The following is an 18,873-nucleotide window of genomic DNA, read 5'->3' as shown; positions in this document are numbered from 1 at the left end:
ACCCCCACAACTGCCGTCGTGGTACCTCCTTCGTGTGTCATGATTTAAAGCTTTGCCCTTTCAAGTGAAAGAAAAACTAAAAAAAGCCTTCTCTTTTTAAGACAAAGATGCCTGCCTGCCTGCCTGTCTGCCTGCCTGCCTGCCTGCCTGCCTGCCTGTCTGTCTGTCTGTCTGTCAAACACACACAAGACACTCTGCTTGTGGAACTATACTGTAGGAGCGTTCCATCTCAAAGTAACAAAACTACAGGAGCCAATAGGGCGATCACTAATATGACACAGATATCTGTAGGGTGCTACAAAGGCCTGGGGTTAGACTTCAAAAGATCAAATAGATTTATAGTCGATTTGAACTTTAAGTTTCTGTGCTGCAAATACATATTGCACCAGCCCAAAAGGCTGACGCCAACAAGAGGAGCCTCAGGTGGTATTGCCAACTGCCATCATCTGAGGTTTGATTGACAGTTGGGATTGCCACTCGTGACCCCCCTAAGTGTTAAGCTTATATTTGTCTTCGTAGGTGTTTGACGTTCTCCCAAGACTGGATAAGTAACCAGATTGGACAGTGTTATTGATCCTGTGAACAGGAAAACAGTCCATTCAGATTTTGCATGTGACGCCATGTCACCAAACCTGGGAATACAGTCAGGGCGGAAAAACACACCAACCATCCATCAGCCACTACATAAACTTTTTGGTTTGGGTCACATCAATGTATGTTTGCTTATTTGTAGCAAGAGAATGCCTGTATAGTTCACCCTGCTAATCGTATTTGGCTAATTTTAAACCTACATTAAACAGAAAGAAGCTGAGGATGGTTACCTATTATAAATAGGTGTCAGAGGTGAACTCAAGATTCCGACAAAGCAACCAGGTCTGGTCTGTTCATTTATTCAGTCAGTTTATTTATTTCTTCCGCTCACACCCCAGGAACCTAGTCCAGACAGCTTTGGATTACCTCCTGCGGAGCAGTTAACAATCTTATAAAGATTGGATTGACTGGGTCAGTCACCTTGATTACGTTAATAGAAAGGCCATACTTAACGCCTGTACTACATGGGCCTTAGAGGTGTAGGCAATTCATTTAAAAATCAAAGATGTGTATAAAAAAAATAAAAAATAAAAAATAAAAAAAATAAAAAGTATATATATCATTTCTTGATCTCTGGCCAAAAGGTTTGAGTGCCTTTAACATTTACAATATTGGAGGGTGTTCCGCTTTGGTAGCGTCACTGGCTCGTTTAAAAATGTTTGATCATTGGTGTTCTACTTCCGCCTGCACACACACAATAGAAAGAGGGGGACGAACAGCTGGGTGACCACATGTCGTGCGTTTTCCAATACACTCAGCAGCCGCGCCGGATTATATAGAACAAAATTACACTGGCTTTGTTCGAAGAGGTAGAGAAAATATTTTACACACATCATGAGCAACATGTATTATAGGCCCCTGCCAATTATAGCCGGGAGTAGGCTGCAAATCAGCTTTTACACCACAATTTGTAATATACTGACATTTAAACAAAACTCATTTTCTATTTCAACTTTATTATAACACGTGGCATCAACTGAATTGCTCGATTATTTTGCAGATATTGTGATTTCTCAAATAACTAGCAGTAAGGTGTTTGAGTTTGGAGGTGATAAATACAAATACCACACGTTTATAGTAAATTAGCTACAATCTAAACTATAGTAGACTGTCCTTCACTTTTTTTTACATGGACGCGTTAATTTTTTTCCCCCAACGCTTTCTTGTCAACTTCACACACCAAAAAGGTGTTTTAAGGACAAAGGCTTTCCCGTGCGGAACAGCGACGTACAGGCGTAAATTGGTAACGCGTTAGCCACTATGGCTAGCAACATGGCCGCCTCCATGCGCAACCATTCTGACCTTTAAAGAACTCCGGCAAAATTACACAAAATTACCGAAACGCTAAAAAAAATGGGTGTTAAGACTTCTTATATTTACTGTCACTTGACAATGACATAGCTGAACATTTATCGACGTTCACCATACATATGCTGTTACATGACCAGTAACATTAGGCTACAATAGGTTGACTCAGTTAGTTTCGTGGAGTCAGGTTACGTTAAGTGCATCTTAGCAATGATGAATTCTCCACAAAAATGCCATGCTGTTTTGTTTGTGTGTTTCTTTTTTAATTCAGCATAGAGTTGTTTACATTGAACATGTGATCACACTAGCAAGATAACTTACCACCTCTGGTTGTGCTGGGGGGGATCGTTGTGGACTGTTTCTAGGTAAAAGGTCACACCAAAATACTACCTACTCACGGCTATGCTGTTAGCTGATTTTCTCAACAAAAGAACATTCTGACATTCTTATTTTGTGTTTTCATTTTCCAGCCTGTTATGTAGACCAAGTATGCAACTGTTTTTTGTTTTGTTTTTTAAAACTACGTGCCGATAAGGTGAACTCGGGTCATGTAGACAGTCACACCTTACATACACAACTTAGCTTGCGGGTACATCAGTGTGCGTCTCTGCATGCTTTAACCCATGAAGGTCATGCAATGAAAACATGCCACAGGAAAGTTGGTAAAAGACCATAGATATGCATCGCTTGTATACTGACACATTTGTGCTCTAAAGCACGTATAAAATAAATAACGTTAAAAAGTTATATAAAGGTAATACAAAGAGAAGCGTACATTAACTTGGTTAACGGTTCTGCCTGTAGGGTAACTTACCCAAAACATCCACAGATTTGTGTCGAGCAATGAAGCAGGCATCATCGCCGTAGCACATCCCTTTCTTCAAGATCCCCTTACGAAAGTCCTTTCCGAATCCACAGCTAGCTGTGATGAGGCTGTAATCCCGACCATCAGTTTGGGAGAGTCCGCCCAGGACAGCCCTGGCAACAATTCTGCCATAAGAGAGTACGGATAACATTCCCCAATTCGAGATCTATCAAGTCTACTTGCCGACCCCAACACTTCCCAGCTGTCCGAGCCTGTGGCCACTCAGTTGTCCAACATGCGTGTGTTCTTGGCCAAGAATTGTAGCGAGCTAGCTGTCTCTACTCTGCTCACGGAAGGAGATAAATGAAGCGTCCACAGTCGTATTTAGCGATGAAGAGAAAATAACGTCTCTGTAGACCAAAACACAGCATTTAAAGTCGCAGCCTATTTAGGTTTTGGCAGACTTAACAGACGAGATTCCTTCATGTCGCTCCATCCTACCAGGCATCATCCTTTCCACTCACGAGCCTACAACAAAACACACCGGTTTGCGGAGAAGCAAAGATCGGGTCTCGTGACTTGGTGTACTGACGTCAGGAACTAGTGGCTACGCAATTCGGGCATTCCCTAAAAGGACATTCAGCATGTTTCTGCATCAGAGACCCAAGTGGCTGTCACCCAAGTGGTCGCCGAGGACCTTTCACAGTCATTTAAGTTGGTCCATTTTTGCACCTTGTTCTACATCATACATACCTATAGTGTATTTCCCTTTAGTAAAAGTAAAAATAAAGAATATATTAATGTTTAAAACTGTCAATGTCAGGATTGAAGTGAGAGGCGTCGAGGCTGTGTTTAATATTATATCTGTTTTGATTCTTCAGGTCATGAATGTGAAAATGTACATAAAAGTAAAACAATCAAATGCACTGTAATATAACTCGAGGTATTATATGTCTTCACGTTAACAGTCAGTTCATTGCAAGGTAATTTTGATCAATGTTGAGTGAGGAGTAAAACGGATCAGAGGCCAGCGTCTGGAGGTAAACTTAATTTAAAACACTTCCGTAAATTCCCTTTTTCCAGACAGACGACTCACTTGGGTCAGCCTCACATGTCTTGCCGTATTCCAGACAATACCCGGTGTAGCACTTTCTGCACAGAGGGAAAACATGGTGCATGTGCTCCAAGGTCACGTGATAAATCGTCGTTGGTAAAGGTCGAATGCGTTGGAATATAAAAGTATAACATACCCAGAGCTCGTCTATGGATAAATACATGATCAGACATATCTCGATAATATAAATGTCGGACATGGTTTTGCTAATTGTGTCGTTTTTTTGTCACTTTTGATGTAGCCTATGTGAAATATTTTCTGGGGAGGCCTTATGCAAAGGTTTTATAGGCGGAGCAAAACAAAAACGGGATTTCACAGTTGTGTGTAAATTCCAGTAGATTAGCTTTTGAATAAGTTTTAAGGGAGAACAGCATTTCTTCCTTGCAATTGGAAGAAAAATTGGAACATAAATAAAATAGTAGGCTATTTGTTTTATTTTTACCCAGAATGCTTAGACGCTTCTGATTTCCTGTCTGACTTCCTGGATACAAGACGCCACTGACGCAAATCTGATCGGTTAGGATTATGGAAGCCCTGTTTTTAGTGTTTATTTTAGTATACTCTGAAAGCACTGGCTCCAGTGCGTACAATGAGAATACAACCGACATTAGCAATACAACCGACTTGGTTGTACAACAGAATTTCTCGGAATTAATGGAGAGTTCCACTCTTTCGTTGCCAACACCAACAGATACTTTGCCCACTGAAACAGACACTTCGTTCCCAGATCAAACTGGACAGAGCGAGACCACTTCTGAAAATGTGCCAACAGATCTTCCTACAACGTCAACAACACAAAGTGCGCCTACAGTCGCTCCACGGGAACCTCATCAACTCTTCAGTTCTCTACCTAGCCCTGAATATTCTGGTACGATTTTAGACCTTTGCATTGTTGATACAGACGCCAGCAACTGTACCTATTTGCTAGCTAGCAAAGTAGATGTCAATGGAGTTGCACACGCAGTGCCGACTACTTGGTTGGTCTGTAGACCAATGTGGACTGTATGCACTAGTAATATTGAAGCTAATGTTGGTTCAGTCATCTATGTACCTGCCAAAACATACAAAGCTCAAGCGAACTTCTCTTTATTGTTCGATTAGTCAGGGGAAATCAGTTTGCTAACGCCAATTAGCTAGCTACTTTCCATAGGTAAGAAGTAAAGCCAAGTATCTTGATTGCGACAGGTAATGTTACAACACATTTTACCTGTGTTTACATTTACATTTAGTCATTTAGCAGACGCTTTTGTCCAAAGCGACGTACAAGGGAGAGAACAGTCAAGCTAAGAGCAATAAAAAGCATGGTGTAACAATAAATACTACTTTACATGAGAATTAGAAAACAACGACCTAGAAAAAAGGAAAAAGAAGTGCAGGAATGTAACTGCTGAAGTGCAAGTTAAGCGCTAGTCAGGTGCCAGTTAGGAAGGGAGGTGCTCTCTGAAGAGTTGGGTCTTCAAAAGCTTCTTGAAGGTAGAGAGGGACGCCCCTGCTCTGGTAGTACTAGGCAGTTCGTTCCACCAACGTGGAACTACAAATGAGAATAGTCTGGATTGCCGTGCTTGCACAGACGGCAGTGCCAAACGACGCTCACTAGACGAGCGCAGCGTCCTGGGTGAAACATTTGCCCTTACAAGAGCATTTAGGTAGGTGGGAGCAGAACCAGCAAGCACTCTGTAGGCAAGCATAAGTGACTTGAACTTAATGCGAGCAGCTACTGGCAGCCAGTGGAGCTCAATGTTTAGCTACGATGATCTTTGTGTTATTGTCCCTGGCTAATGTAGTCCATGATCTTTATCCACCCAGTCTCCAGCCTGTGCCCATGTAATCAGCAGCATGCGGAGTGTCAGGTGAACTGCTGCTGTGATCCTGATTGCACAGATGAAATATCTCTCTTCACTTCCTGTTCAGTTGAGAAAGTCATGTACGTGAGAAAAGTTACCTACTTGGATATTAAATTCATTTGATCATGCATATCAAAATGTATATGGAGATTAAATTACGCTATCCCCTTTCAGATATAGTTCTCCACTTTTAGCAATAACTGGAAGTACTTATGGATCAAAATACATTTGTCTTCTGCATTTGCAGTGTCAACCCAAAACTGTGTTGTCAAGATGTGGCTTCCTACTCCTTAAGAACCAGTCCAGACGGTTACGCCAGCGTGCAGTCCTCTGTTTATCGAGAGGTCAACTCAGATGTGTTCTGCATACAGAAAGCTAACTGTAAGGCACTTTCCATATTCACACATTGGTTCTGCATAAATAATACCTCTGTCATCAGTGAACACACTGGTCTTGAACAATAGCATACAATTGTATATGGAAAAAAATGCCTGATGTTTGCCTACCTTCATGGCTACTGTATCATTGTTTGTATTGTATGTGTGTTTCCTTATAGATGACCAAGGCCTGTCTTATGCAACTCCAGAGGTTCCCACAGATGCCAATTTTGACTCCCTCTTCCGTCAGTTCGTTCGATTTTTCTTTGGCACCTCTGAAGGGAAAGCCGTGACAACCCAAGCGGATCCATCACTCTCAGCTGGATACCGTGTAACGTTCCTTTTATTATTTATTTAACTTCATAGGACAATATCCATAACGCCTAGATTTAAATCTGACTATGATTAATGTTTCAAATTCTAATGCAGCATGGTATGTTCGTATTGGAGGTCGTTTAAGAAGGTAAAGGTACCCTTTTTGTGGACTGATATGCCCATGCCTTTTGTCTTCCATGCGGATTGCCAGTATGGTGATCCAATCCAAACAGAAGATGAGATGGGGCAGGGGGAGAACCTCCGGCTGCCTGCTCCAGCTGGGACTGCCTATTGCTTAGATGCAAACCCTGCAGGTACTTGACACCCCTCTCTCCACTTATTTTATCCCTCCATTTCTCTCTCTCTCTCTCTCTCTACCTCCCATACATACACACACACACACACGGTTCAGCATTATCTTTTTCTCTGATAAGGGTATATTCTATGAGTAGGTATGCTAACTTTCCTTTATACATGATTGATATTGCTGTCTGGTGTATTGAACAGCTTTCCTACAGGATCAGACAAGCACATGTTTGCGGAGCTTTGACTTGGTAAATGACTGCACCACACTGGCTGCATTAAGCTTGCAGACCTATACCAGTCTCCAAGTCGTCACGGTGAGTCCATTGGTCTGTTCAATGAGCCATGGCATCTTATTCAATAAGGGTCTTTGCTGAGAAGACCCTAATATTAATTCTGAAGTTTTACTTGTTATTTTACAGGGAGAGATTACTAGTGCTAATGTAAGTGCAACCCCACCACTCCTACACACACACACACACACACACACACACACACACACACACACACCAACACATTTGTTTCTCAAGTACATTAGAACTGTATCTATGATTTCATGGTTGGGTAGAGAGTTAGAAGGTTAGTATGGGTTAGCCACCATATCTAGGCATGTCTGCGGTGCTCTTGGTAAATAGTAAAATAGCATTAGTCAGATTATTTTCATGGTCTGTGACTCTTTGATGATCACAGCGGGTGCCAGTGGAGGTGGTGTCCATCGTCCTGCAGTCTTTGGAAGGCGCACAGACTCCAGTGGATCCGTCTGACCACTCCAGCTACACTCCTCAACTGGTGAATCCAACAGGTGCCGACTCTGCAGTCTGCAATAATGTGGTGCTTCAGGTAAAGTCATGGAAGGGTGTAGGATCACTATATCTTACTACATCACTGTGTTCTCTTGTGTAACCTACAGGTAGTTCTCTGGCTATATTTCACACCTCTGGTGGTCATTCAAGATATGTTGTGTTTCTAACTCTCAAGGTCCAGTATGTAGTCGTGTACAGCGACTTTGGAGAAATCAGGAATGTGACCTCAGCATTTGTCCTTGGTACAGTCAAGCCCAATACGGTGCCAATCCATCAAACTTTTCAGATTGAATTTGTGCAGGTATGGAAAATTGGTGAAAGCGTTTGCCTATTTTAGCAGGTTGATTTCTTTCCCATCTCTGATGTTCTCTATACAATATAGATCAATCATATTTTTTATATTTACAGGAGTCCGTGAACAAACCAGTATTCAAATTCAGTGGCAATCCTGGATACATAGTTGGATTACCCCTAATTGCTGGAACAAAATCAACAGAATATCCTTTCCACCAGCTCCAAGACAGAGCCATCGGTATGGAAGTGAGCCCTGTTTATCCGTGATGCCGATGAGGTCGTTCTGTATGTTTTGTACCCTTTTAAACCCACCACAAGCAGGTTCAACATTTATACTTTTGGAAAACAAGAATGGGGAGACAATGAGCAGACAGTTCATCAGTTTCAGCTCAACGGTTTCATAGCCTGTTTGTCCTTGTCTCTGTTTCCCCATGAAAACGATCCAGATGGGCATCACGTTAACTGAACGATAATGGCCACTGATATCAGATTTGATTAATATTCGGATTTTGGTCAGCATTTAGTTGCTGTGGCGTCTTCTAGCTGTATAATTTATGAAGTTCAGTCTGTGTCACAAAAAAAGAAAAAAAACTATAGAAAGAAAATTGGCCCAGGAACCCAATTTATTCTGATTCAGAACTCTACGTTCAGAATTTTATTGAACGTAGGTTAATTTTGGTTCAAGGATTCAGCTAATAATCTACAGCAGTCAGAGTCTGTGTCCTTAACTGTCCTCCTTCACTGGGATTGCATTGAGCAGCGACGCCACGGCAGCTCTCACGGTCATCCACAGCTCCAGAGGTCAGGACTGCCTGTCCGGCAGCATGGAGCGCTCCCCTGTACTCTTTGGAGTAGACACAGTGTCTGGCTGCACCCTCAGGTGAGACAAACATCTCATTCAATGAATTACATCTTATAACTTTTATAAGTTCATTTCCATGACTCTTTTGCATTGAGCTGAGATCCCCGGTGATGACCGCGTAGACGTTGCATGTGACCTGTGCTGAAGTTCGACTGTGTTGTAATTGATGTCAGCCTTTTATCCTCTGCTCTTTCCACCTTTCTGCCCAGATTGAAAGATGCTTCCAACTGCTCAGTTCTATATGAGGCTCTTCTAGGCGTTCTTAAAGGCAAGAACTTCCCAGATCATGTGGCTTCTTTTGGAAATTCCCTTCCTAAGTACCCTTTGGACTGGGTACCTATCCAGAACCAAACTACAGCAACAGTAAGGGATTCATGGCTGGGTTTTATATTATTTTGAGGAACCCACATTTTATTATTGTAATGAAAATATTTAATCTGATACAATATTACAGAGACTAGGAAGTGCCAAGTGGCATAAATGCTGTTATCTTGGTACAAAGACAGTCTGAGGAAAGCTTTTTGTTCGTGCTTTAATATCGTATTTGTTTTTTGTATTTCGACAGGCTTCCCAAGAGTGTAACGTACCACTATCTCTTCACCTTGAAGTGAGATGGACCAAGTATGGGTCCCTGGTGAATCCCCAAGCACAAATTGTCAGTGTGACGGAAATAATTGAAACCAACACCAGCAGCCTGGTAGGTTTCCTCTTTCTCAGAATCCCCTTGCTTCATACCATATACGTACATCAAAGTCAAAGTTATTTATAAAGCACATTTTAAAACAACTCACCTTGACCAAAGTCCTGTACAATTAAATGACAATAAAATATAAAATCAAATAGAAAACATAAACAAAACAATTAGATCACAATAAAATATTAAATCAAATAGAAAAACAGAAGCAAAACACTCAACTAAGCATCTATATCATAGGCGGAGATCCGGGGGGGGGACGGGGGGGACGTGTCCCCCCCTACCATAAAGTTGTCCCCCCCAACAATCATTGAAAAAAAAAAAATAGATTTTTTTGATTTTTTTTTTTTAAATAAAAATACGACGACACAAGCGGTGCTAATTATAGACGTAAAAAAATGTGTTTTTTAAGTGTTGAAAAATCATGTTCCCCCTATTCCTCAAAGTGGGTTGGTTCACATGCTGTTTCCAACGGGCAGGGCTACCGGCAGCTCCGTGTTTCAGTTAATCAGCCCAGTAGCACACGGTCAGATTGTCAGACTGTTTCCTCCTCTCTCCCCTGTCGCTGCCGCTATGATACAAGATATGTAAAGAGATCTACCTCATTCTCGAACGCAGTAAGAACATGTAAAGAAGAAGTTTTTTTTCTAAACTGCATTTACGAAGTTCCAATCCGATATGCACAAGTATACATAAGTTTATTAATGGTTTGGCATGACAACGTGAACGTTTGCCGATAACACACGCATGCCGGTAATTAACACAGTTAAGATAGCTAGCCAGACAGTCTAGGACACTCTCCTGTCAGGGGCAGGTTCATGCTAGTTAATAAACGTAGGTCTACATCTCAGTGCCTCTCCAGATTTGTTAAATTATCTTAAGTTAAATTAATGTCATCTTTTTCTGGCGTGCATGAACTATGCTGGTATTGTACTATGGAATGACAGTGGCGCAGGAGGTAGAGAAGTCGTATTGTAATCAAAAGGTTGCTAGTTCGATTCCCTGACGAGCTGTTTTATAGCTTATTTTGAGCATCAAGTTCTCTTGAACTTTGGACATTATTTGTCTGTGAATAGATATTTCGTGTTAGAACATTTAATGCTGTTTAGATAATTCTAAAAGAGAATTCGGTATTTAGCAGTTTATGCTAGCTCTCGTGAAAGCAATTTTTTCATGTCCCCCCCCCCCCGGAATTACACTCTGAAATTTGACCGTGTATTGTCCCCCCCTACAATGAAATGGGATCTCCGCCCCTGATCTATATACACAGAAAGCAAGTATACAAATGATCAACTCAGATCAGGAGGATCCAAATACTACAGAATAAAAGTGGGTTTTGAGCCTGGACTTGAAGGAGTCAATAGAGGGGGCTGATTTGATAAAGAGGGGAATGCTGTTCCACAGTCTAGGGGCTGCAACAGCAAAAGCGCGGTCATCCTTGGATTTAAGCTTTGGTTGGGGGATTGCCAGGAGCCCTAAAATAAACAGGAGCACCTTAAAATCAATCCTGAACTCAACTGGAAGCCAGAGTGGAGAGAGGCCAGGATAGGGCTAATATGGTCTCTTTTCCGGGTACCGGCAGGACAGGGACGAGTGGCTAAATCCAGTATACAAGGAATTGCAGTAGTCTAGCCGGGAGGATATGAAGGCATGGATGACCTTTGCAAGATCTTTGGGTGACGGGAAAGACTTGATTTTGGCAATGGTGCGAAGTTGGAAGAAGCTGTCTTTAACTACTGCATTGACCTGTTTGTCAAATGTAAAGGCCGAATCTAATATCGCACCAAGGTTTTTGACTTGGGGCTTGACCAGAGTAGACAGATTGCCTAGGCTGCTGGTGGTCAGTTTGATGGAGTCAGGGGGGCCGAATAATATAACTTCAGTCTTATTTTCATTTAATTGTAGGAAATGTTGTGCCATCCAACACTTGATGTGCTCAAGGCAGTCCAAGGGACTGTTTTAGATTTCGCCAGCAGTTTCTGTTTAGCAATGGAAGGAGATGTTGTACTTTTGAATAATTTGACCAAGGGGAAGCATGTAAATAGAAAACAGGATGGGACCAAGGATGGAACCCTGTGGGACCCCGCAGGAACGACTAGCAGGAGAGGAGGAAACATTTCCTAAATTCACAGCAAAACTTGTATTGCTGAGGTAGGATGAGAACCAGCTCAAGGCAATACCACTAACACCAACCCCGCACTGGAGACGGTCAGTTAAAATGTTGTGATCCACTGTGTCAAAAGCTACACTGAGGTCAAGAAGAATCAGGACAGCACAGTCACCGGAGTCAACAGAGAGGAGTAGGTCATTGGATACTTTAAACAAGGCAGACCCTGTGCTATTATGAGCCCTAAAACCTGACTGAAATCTTTCTAATATGTTATTTTGGTGTAAGTGGGGCAGCAATTGGCAGAGAATGACCTTTTCAAGAACCTTAGACAGGAACGGGAGCTTACAGATTGGTCGGTAGTTACTCGGCAGGGTGGGGTCTAAGTTGTTTTTTTTTCAGGAGGGGCTGGACCACTGCGTGCTTGAAGCAGGTTGGAACGGTACCAGTGGCCAGAGAGCTGTTGATTATAGAGAGGATGCCGGGACCGGCTACGTCAAAGACATCCTTCAGGAAAGCAGTGGGGATTATATCAAGGGGGCAGGTTGCAGATTTCATGGAAGAAACAATCTCTATGAGGAAGGGTAGTGTGATGGGTTGGAAACAGACCAAGTCAGATGAACAGACCAATGAGACAGCTAGGTCACGTGTGGAGGGGGAAATGTTCATTCTGATGTCCTCAACTTTGCTAATAAAATATTTTTAAAAATTCTTTGCATTTAGTTGAGGACATAGCTAAGGTGGGACTGGGGGCGGGACGAATAACAGATTTAATAGACCTAAATAGAATTTTAGGTTTATGACAATTGTTTGAGATGAGGTCAGAAAAAAAGTATTTTGTTCTTGCAGCTTTAACTGCTTCCTGGTAGTTGAGACGGGTGTCTCTCAGAATTTCAAAAGAAATTCATGTTTCAATCATGTTTCCACTTTCACTCTGCTTTTCTGCACACCCTCCTTCAATAGTGAATGTATTTGGGGCAGCTATGAGGGCCTGGGAGAACCGAAGAGAACTGCATGTGTTTGGGGCAGCTATGAGGGCCTGGGAGAACTTATCGGCAGTCGTGGAGTTAAGGTAGCGAGAGCAGCGTACAGGGAGATGAGAATTAGTTTGGAAGAAAGACAGTAATGAATCGAATAAAACAGCACTATGATCCGACAGACAGGCATCAATTATTTCCATGTTGCAGATTGGAAAACCACACCATAAGACTAGGTTGAGTGTATGGACTAGCTTGTGTGTGTAGGGCCAGTGATGAACTGAGTCAGATTAAAAGATTCAATTAGATGCATGAATTCACTAATGTTGATGTTTTATATTTAGAGTTGTATCCCATCTATAATGGCCGCATACCTTTGTGCTACTGGTGAGCCTGAGGCTGTAGCCTGGGCGGCATCATCTTTTAATACAGGCACTACAGTGAATTAAATCACCTACATTTTCCAATTCTGTGTATTGATATTTTTCCTCTGCATATAATGGTCAAATGCCAGTGGCCACATATGAGGCTGTCCTTGTGGAAGCTATTGTAATTGTAATGTTGTCATTCAGTACACGACAGCAGATATGTGCGGTCATGACCATTTTGTTCCTGTTCCGGTTCTGTGGTTCCAGGTGCTGTTGTCCGGTGCCAACGGCTTCGTGCCCGTCACCACCTCTGTGGCATTCGTGGACGTTTCCGCGCCAGCTGAGCCTGGTTACCGGGCCGCGCCAACCATCGATGCCAAGCTGCCCTTTGACTTCTTCTTTCCCTTTGTGTAATAGATGTAGGGTCTGTCTCCCACAAGGTCAAGGTCTGTGTTTACAAAACGGATTCACAGGATCACATGGAGGGTTTATGGAAGGGTCCTCCAGGTTATTTTAGAGAGCAGAGAAGATAACAAATTCAGTTTGCTCTGCTCCTGGCACCAGTGGATTTACGGTCTGTAGATAATTATATCAAATACTGCTTTATTTCAGCAGGTTCACTAATGTGAAAGTCCAGTTTAGTGATGTACCTGTTTGAGGATCCAAATGACATCCATCTATCCTGATTGGTATCTCACATCAACCAATTCATGAGTGCTCAGAAGATTTAACCTACCTCAACATACTTGTTCAATGCTGGGACCAAAAGTAAAAATTGTAGGTCACGGATGTTTTATAGGATTGCACTAGTAAACTCTAAATGTATCTACATTAGATACGTGTATGAATTATTTTGTATACTTGTGGATATTTGTGCGTGTGAATGTTTTGTATTTAATGCAATAAATCACTTTGATCCCACATGGACATATGTTTTTTTATTTGTACGTGACATCAAGTGTTAGTAAATTGTATATAATGGACTTAATGCAGAATACAGATATTAATGTGTAGTTCATAAACGTATCTTAATGCCCAGTGAGTGAAGCATTTCCTTGTGTTTGTAAGGAAATCAATTTGAACAAAATGAGTTCCAACAAATATACACTTTTGTTTAGGAATCACATTGAAAATAATTTGAAACAGTACAGCTGATAAAAAATGACCCCCCTCTTGTGCCTTCATACACAAGCTTCCACTAGATTTAGCACAAGAGCAGTTGGTCATGCGAAACAAGTTGTTTTGTTCACTGGTTCACCACACTTATTAGCACTATAAATACATTTGATTTCAATATTGGTCAGTGTATATAAACAGTTTCCCTTTTTTGTCATTTTGTCATTTGTCAAAAAGTGCATGAATGTTCTTCATAGTTTCACAGACTCCTTCCTCTTTGGGAATGTCAAAACTCAATCCCGTGTTGTCGCAGGAGTGAGCATAGTCGGCTATTCTCTTGTTCCTAAAAACAGACAGAATAAAATGAATTCCAGCGCCGATTATTACTGTTACGGCATTAACACCTTATTGTCACTGCTTAATGTGTGCGTGTTCACCTGGCTTTGGTGTGAGTATCTCATTTTTTGTTAACATCCTACTTGCTGTTTTGACAGAGTGCAGCTTCTAGATTTGAACATACTGGTATGTATATGAGTAAATATGCACAGTTACGATCTTAACCATGCAAATATGCTCCTGTTAATGGGGGGAAAGACATAAGCTATCTACCATTGGCATTGACTACCAGTGGACTGAGGCATTTCATAGAAGTGCACTTACCATCTTTGTGTTCTTTTCCTGCAGCTCATTGACTCTCTGGACGAGGTGATCATTGCTGTCCTTCAGTTTATGAATTTTGTGATGAGCACGATTCTGTATAGACACGAGGATGCCTGTAGAAGAGAAAAGAGAAGGATTACACGATCAATCTCAAAGAGTGAAACAAGATAAGCTAGGACTAGAGCCATTATTTAAAATATATATATATATATATATGCACCTCCAACTACTCTTCAGAGTAACTCTACTTGTACACACAGCATGTATACATTAGTGAGCTACATAACTCTACCTGTACACACAGCATGTATACATTAGTGAGCTACATAACTCTACCTGTACACACAGCATGTATACATTAGTGATACATTAGTGATACATCTACAATTCCAGTCCCACAGCCCCTGACAAAGACATATAAATGAAAACTCATTCAGAGTCATTCAGAACAGAGGTGTGATCTCTGTTTCTCTTAGCCTCTCTTCTTCTCAGCACATCCTACGCATGCCGTCGTCTCCTAGATCTGGAAGGGGCTCACCGTTGACGATCCTCGCCACCCTCCACAGCCTGAACAGGATCAGCAGACCCACGCCGTCGAAGGCATCCTCACTGGAGATGTACACCACGTCCAGGACGAAGGACACCACCACCACTATCCCATCAAACACCTCAAACTTGTGCTTGAAGAAGTCCAGGCGGTACGCGTAGATCTTCCCCGCCAACTCCACCATGAAGAAGGTGAGCAGAGCCAGGCTGAGGTAGTGGAACACCTGGGCAATGATCAGGAGATGATGATGGGAACTACCGGTGGAACGGCCACTCCATGTTATCAATTATTCCATATTTAACTGCCCGTATATTCGAGGCAATATGTTCTTTTGTCCCTGCTGCACTGAAGATATTTCTTCTCAAACTAGTAAGCCACTGTTATTATAATTTTTTTGCTATGCAATATAAGGGCTGATAGGTGAAAATTCACCCTAGTTACCTCAGGACTCCGGAGCTGCATATAAGTATATTTATTAGACAAACAACAATTGCAATCAGGCTCACTCCCAGCACAAGGCTGAAAGTGAAGCAATGATAAATACATTGCACAAGGTTTATATAGACAGAAGTTGAGCATTCAGCAGGGAAAACCACGTGGTGGATTTCTCACGTCCGAGGCAAGGATGGAAGTTTTGCAAGGTCGGAAGAAGCACAGTTCGACCCTTCTTATCACTTCTGGTCTAAACATGCTCTTGTACAAATGCAGACTAAGTGGCACCTAATATTCTAAGTTACACACACGCAGAAAAGCCATGTTCCTGCTTTCATAAGCACATGATTCATACAAGGAATATATTAATACAAAGCACTTGATTATTATATTCTTAAGTCATTAACAGTGTTTGGAAATTATCTCCATCAAGGGCAATACTTTGTATTGAGTTTTTGTAGATTAAAAACATTTTATAGACCCATTCATACATTAATACACTGTTGTATTATGTTTTATTGAGCTTGTTGAGATTATTTGCTCCATCGAATGATACTGGGAGATCTTGTTTAGCTGTACTGTTCGGGCAATGTGAATTCATCTAAATGTGGCTGTGGCTGTGGCTTATGCATGATGTCATGAAATGTGACAATTCTTACACAAGGCCTTTTTCTGCCCACCACTGAAACTGTGTCAGCTGTCACAGTCAACTGTCTCTTCAATAAGTATGGTCAATAGCAACTTAGAAATCTCCTCATTGCTACGCAATGAAGTACACAGACTAATAGAAGATAACATACACCACTTGTGTGTTACCTGTGGGGCAATCTTGCCATGGTCAGCTTTTATTATGGACAGATCCAAAAGAAGCTCACAGAGTACAAACACAGCATCCAGGATGACCATACAGACCACAGCAATCTGAAAAACATCCATTACATACAAATGATCACAAATACCTCTGTAAGAGAGAACTGCGATATTAATCATTGGGGAATGTGACCGTTTTGTGAGCAATATTTTCAGACATGAATTAAAGAATGCACTTGCCAAAGGAGGACAGTAACTGTAACACTAGAATCCAAGTTCAAATAACTCTGGTTTCCCTTATCAGGACACCACACTCAACTGCGATAAATATGACCACTAAAATGGTTATCATTATGTGGCAGTTTGTCATGCACTAATCTTTTCCCCCATCCCTGTCCACGTACCTGAAATCTATCGGAGCTGTACAGCCGGCACAGGGAATCCCGAAAGGTGATGCGCGGCAGGTGCTGTCCAGTGGCTGGCTCCAGGTCTTCACTGACCTCATGGAGCCCGTCGTCCTGCCACGGAGCATCACCCTGATGCTGGTCACCGACGACTGTGAAGAACCTCAGGTAACGGGACATATTAGCCTGCAGTACAGGGAGCTCGCCGTATGTTACTGGAAATATCTGAAAGAGACAGCAAGTTTGGTTTGGTCCTTCAATGTTTGGGTTCAAGTCCGTCTTTCTTCAATCGATTAGTTAGCGGTGTTTTGCTAATCGATTAGTTAGCGGACGCACGATTCCTTGCTTAATGCTACATTGTATTTCGTTCAGTCTGTCTGTCTTGCCATGTGCATATAAAGAAACCTCTGGAAAAGCAGTACCTTACTGATTACTATTAGGCTACTGTTGATAAAATGATCAAATTGAGCCTTGGCAAAAGTCGAGAAATATACAGGGGAAAGAGCAGTTTCATATAAATGTAAATAATAGGAGAGGAATGCCTTCACTCACCTTACAGACTACAGATTTACTTGTGTAATTCCAGTTTTAGGCAATTGTGTAAATCGTACCACGACTTCTCTATTCGGTCGAACATTGCAAAATGCTGGAAACCAGCATGACTCGGGGAGTCAAACCCACTGCGTAAATGGTTACTTATATGAAAAGTTACACGCAGCATATGCGAGTTCGTCGATACTGAGTTGCTTTGAACGTTTATTTTGTATTACATTACAACAGCATTTAGGTTATGCACTGGGAAATTGGGTTGACTTAACTTACTTGGCTGGCTTTTCCTTCGCGGTAGCCTATTGTCAGTGACTTGTGCTCAACTCGTGATTTTCCTCAGAAATGCAGACCACACCATTACATGAACAAACACAAAACAAATCGACTTCTACAATGTTGGCTTGAGTAGCAACGTCACATTTCGCACTTTTAGTGATATGGCTCGCGATTTTAATTTGTGCATTCATAAATCAAACAAAACAAGAGAAACAAGTTGGGGCAACTTAACGTTAAAAACCTAAGAAGGAAAGCCGAGGGTTAGTTAATATGTAACCTTACCTCTATAACTTTTTGCAAACACGTATCAAATTCAAAAGAAAAAAATATTTCACTCTCGCTCTCAAGTGCCCCTAAGAGATTCGCCAATAATCACACATATACACAAATCCGCTTTATTGGGGAAAGTAAACTTTTACCTTAACTCCTCCTCTAACTTGGAATTGTCTTTCCTTTCCTAAAGGAAGTGAGGGTTGCGATATCATGGGACCGTTAACAGGGACTGACAGTAAAGAAGAGGAGAAAAGAAACATACGAGTTAAAGAATTATTCCTCGAAAAAACCTGACATTTGTGTAAACTTTGGCCTCTAAATATGCAACGGGTATCCTCGTTTTTGCTGTTAACAGTTTTTTTTTCTAGGCCTACGTGATGTGAATCTGAAATATTCTTCAAATATGTTATTATGTACTCTGTCTTGATTCTGTAATTCAACTGTTTTATGAACATTGTTTACTTTTTCAGCTCAAGGGATGTAGACCAATGTGAGCAAGTCAACGCAAATGTTAACAACTGCAGTGACAGAAAACAGGGAGCATAGCGTTCGGAGCAAAATTGTGAAAAATCTTTTCAATGGTGTGATGTTGCAACAAAAACATTACACTTTTAATGTTTGGTAGCCTATAGTGTGTTGACATGTTGGATTTGTCATACCCGGTCTGGCTGCTGACCCTATGTGGAAGATTTTGGCCAGTAGATGGCAGTATTTGTCACTAGACAAAAGTCTTTCGAGGAGCACAGTCACTGAGTATGACAAATGTCCACAGTACATTTTATTATTGAATAGTTGAGAGAAGAAATTAGTACAGTTGCATGTGCACATCACAGCATATCTTTCTGATATACGTAAAAAATATACTGAAATTTGTTATCAACTTAAACGTAGTAAATGTTTAGATGTGTAGGGCCTATGTCAGTCACTGACAAAAAATCTGTAGTGTCCATAAATTTGCTTTTCAAGAGGAGTAAAGGTCTCCATTTCCACACAAAGCTCACACGAGCCTTTTGCGCATAAACCTCTGAACCATTACATCAGCTT

At 41.5% G+C, this 18,873-nt stretch overlaps 2 protein-coding genes across 5 annotated transcripts; one reads left to right on the top strand and one right to left on the bottom strand.

Moving 5' to 3' along the window:
• The first annotated feature begins 3,910 nt into the window (after nucleotides 1–3,910).
• Nucleotides 3,911–13,683, top strand: tctn1 (tectonic family member 1). The gene is made up of 14 exons (XM_042706248.1): nucleotides 3,911–4,686; nucleotides 5,625–5,742; nucleotides 5,910–6,043; nucleotides 6,219–6,370; nucleotides 6,566–6,668; nucleotides 6,862–6,974; nucleotides 7,080–7,100; nucleotides 7,348–7,497; nucleotides 7,636–7,761; nucleotides 7,869–7,957; nucleotides 8,497–8,634; nucleotides 8,826–8,979; nucleotides 9,182–9,313; nucleotides 13,030–13,683. The coding sequence occupies exons 1-14, from the start codon at nucleotides 4,344–4,346 to the stop codon at nucleotides 13,174–13,176; spliced, it is 1,920 nt and encodes a 639-aa protein (XP_042562182.1). The 5' UTR covers nucleotides 3,911–4,343; the 3' UTR covers nucleotides 13,177–13,683.
• A 2-nt stretch (nucleotides 13,684–13,685) lies between these two features.
• hvcn1 (hydrogen voltage-gated channel 1) lies at nucleotides 13,686–18,056 on the bottom strand. Of its 4 annotated transcripts, XM_042706252.1 has the most exons (7): nucleotides 17,839–17,954; nucleotides 17,554–17,615; nucleotides 16,732–16,956; nucleotides 16,334–16,438; nucleotides 15,077–15,308; nucleotides 14,539–14,651; nucleotides 13,686–14,221 (listed from the first exon to the last, which is right to left on the bottom strand). In XM_042706252.1, exons 3-7 carry the CDS (start codon nucleotides 16,909–16,911, stop codon nucleotides 14,165–14,167), a joined length of 687 nt encoding a protein of 228 aa, XP_042562186.1. In that variant the 5' UTR covers nucleotides 16,912–16,956; nucleotides 17,554–17,615; nucleotides 17,839–17,954; the 3' UTR covers nucleotides 13,686–14,164. The 4 variants fall into 4 exon arrangements, with proteins under 4 accessions (XP_042562186.1, XP_042562183.1, XP_042562184.1 ...); XM_042706249.1 differs by lacking the exons at nucleotides 17,554–17,615; nucleotides 17,839–17,954 and adding an exon at nucleotides 17,976–18,056; XM_042706250.1 differs by having other exon boundaries at nucleotides 17,284–17,954.
• Between the last annotated feature and the right edge of the window lie 817 nt (nucleotides 18,057–18,873).

Source organism: Clupea harengus, unplaced genomic scaffold (genome assembly GCF_900700415.2).
Source record: "Clupea harengus unplaced genomic scaffold, Ch_v2.0.2, whole genome shotgun sequence".
NCBI classification, from domain to species: domain Eukaryota; kingdom Metazoa; phylum Chordata; class Actinopteri; order Clupeiformes; family Clupeidae; genus Clupea; species Clupea harengus.
This window is presented reverse-complemented; position numbering and strand designations above follow the sequence as displayed.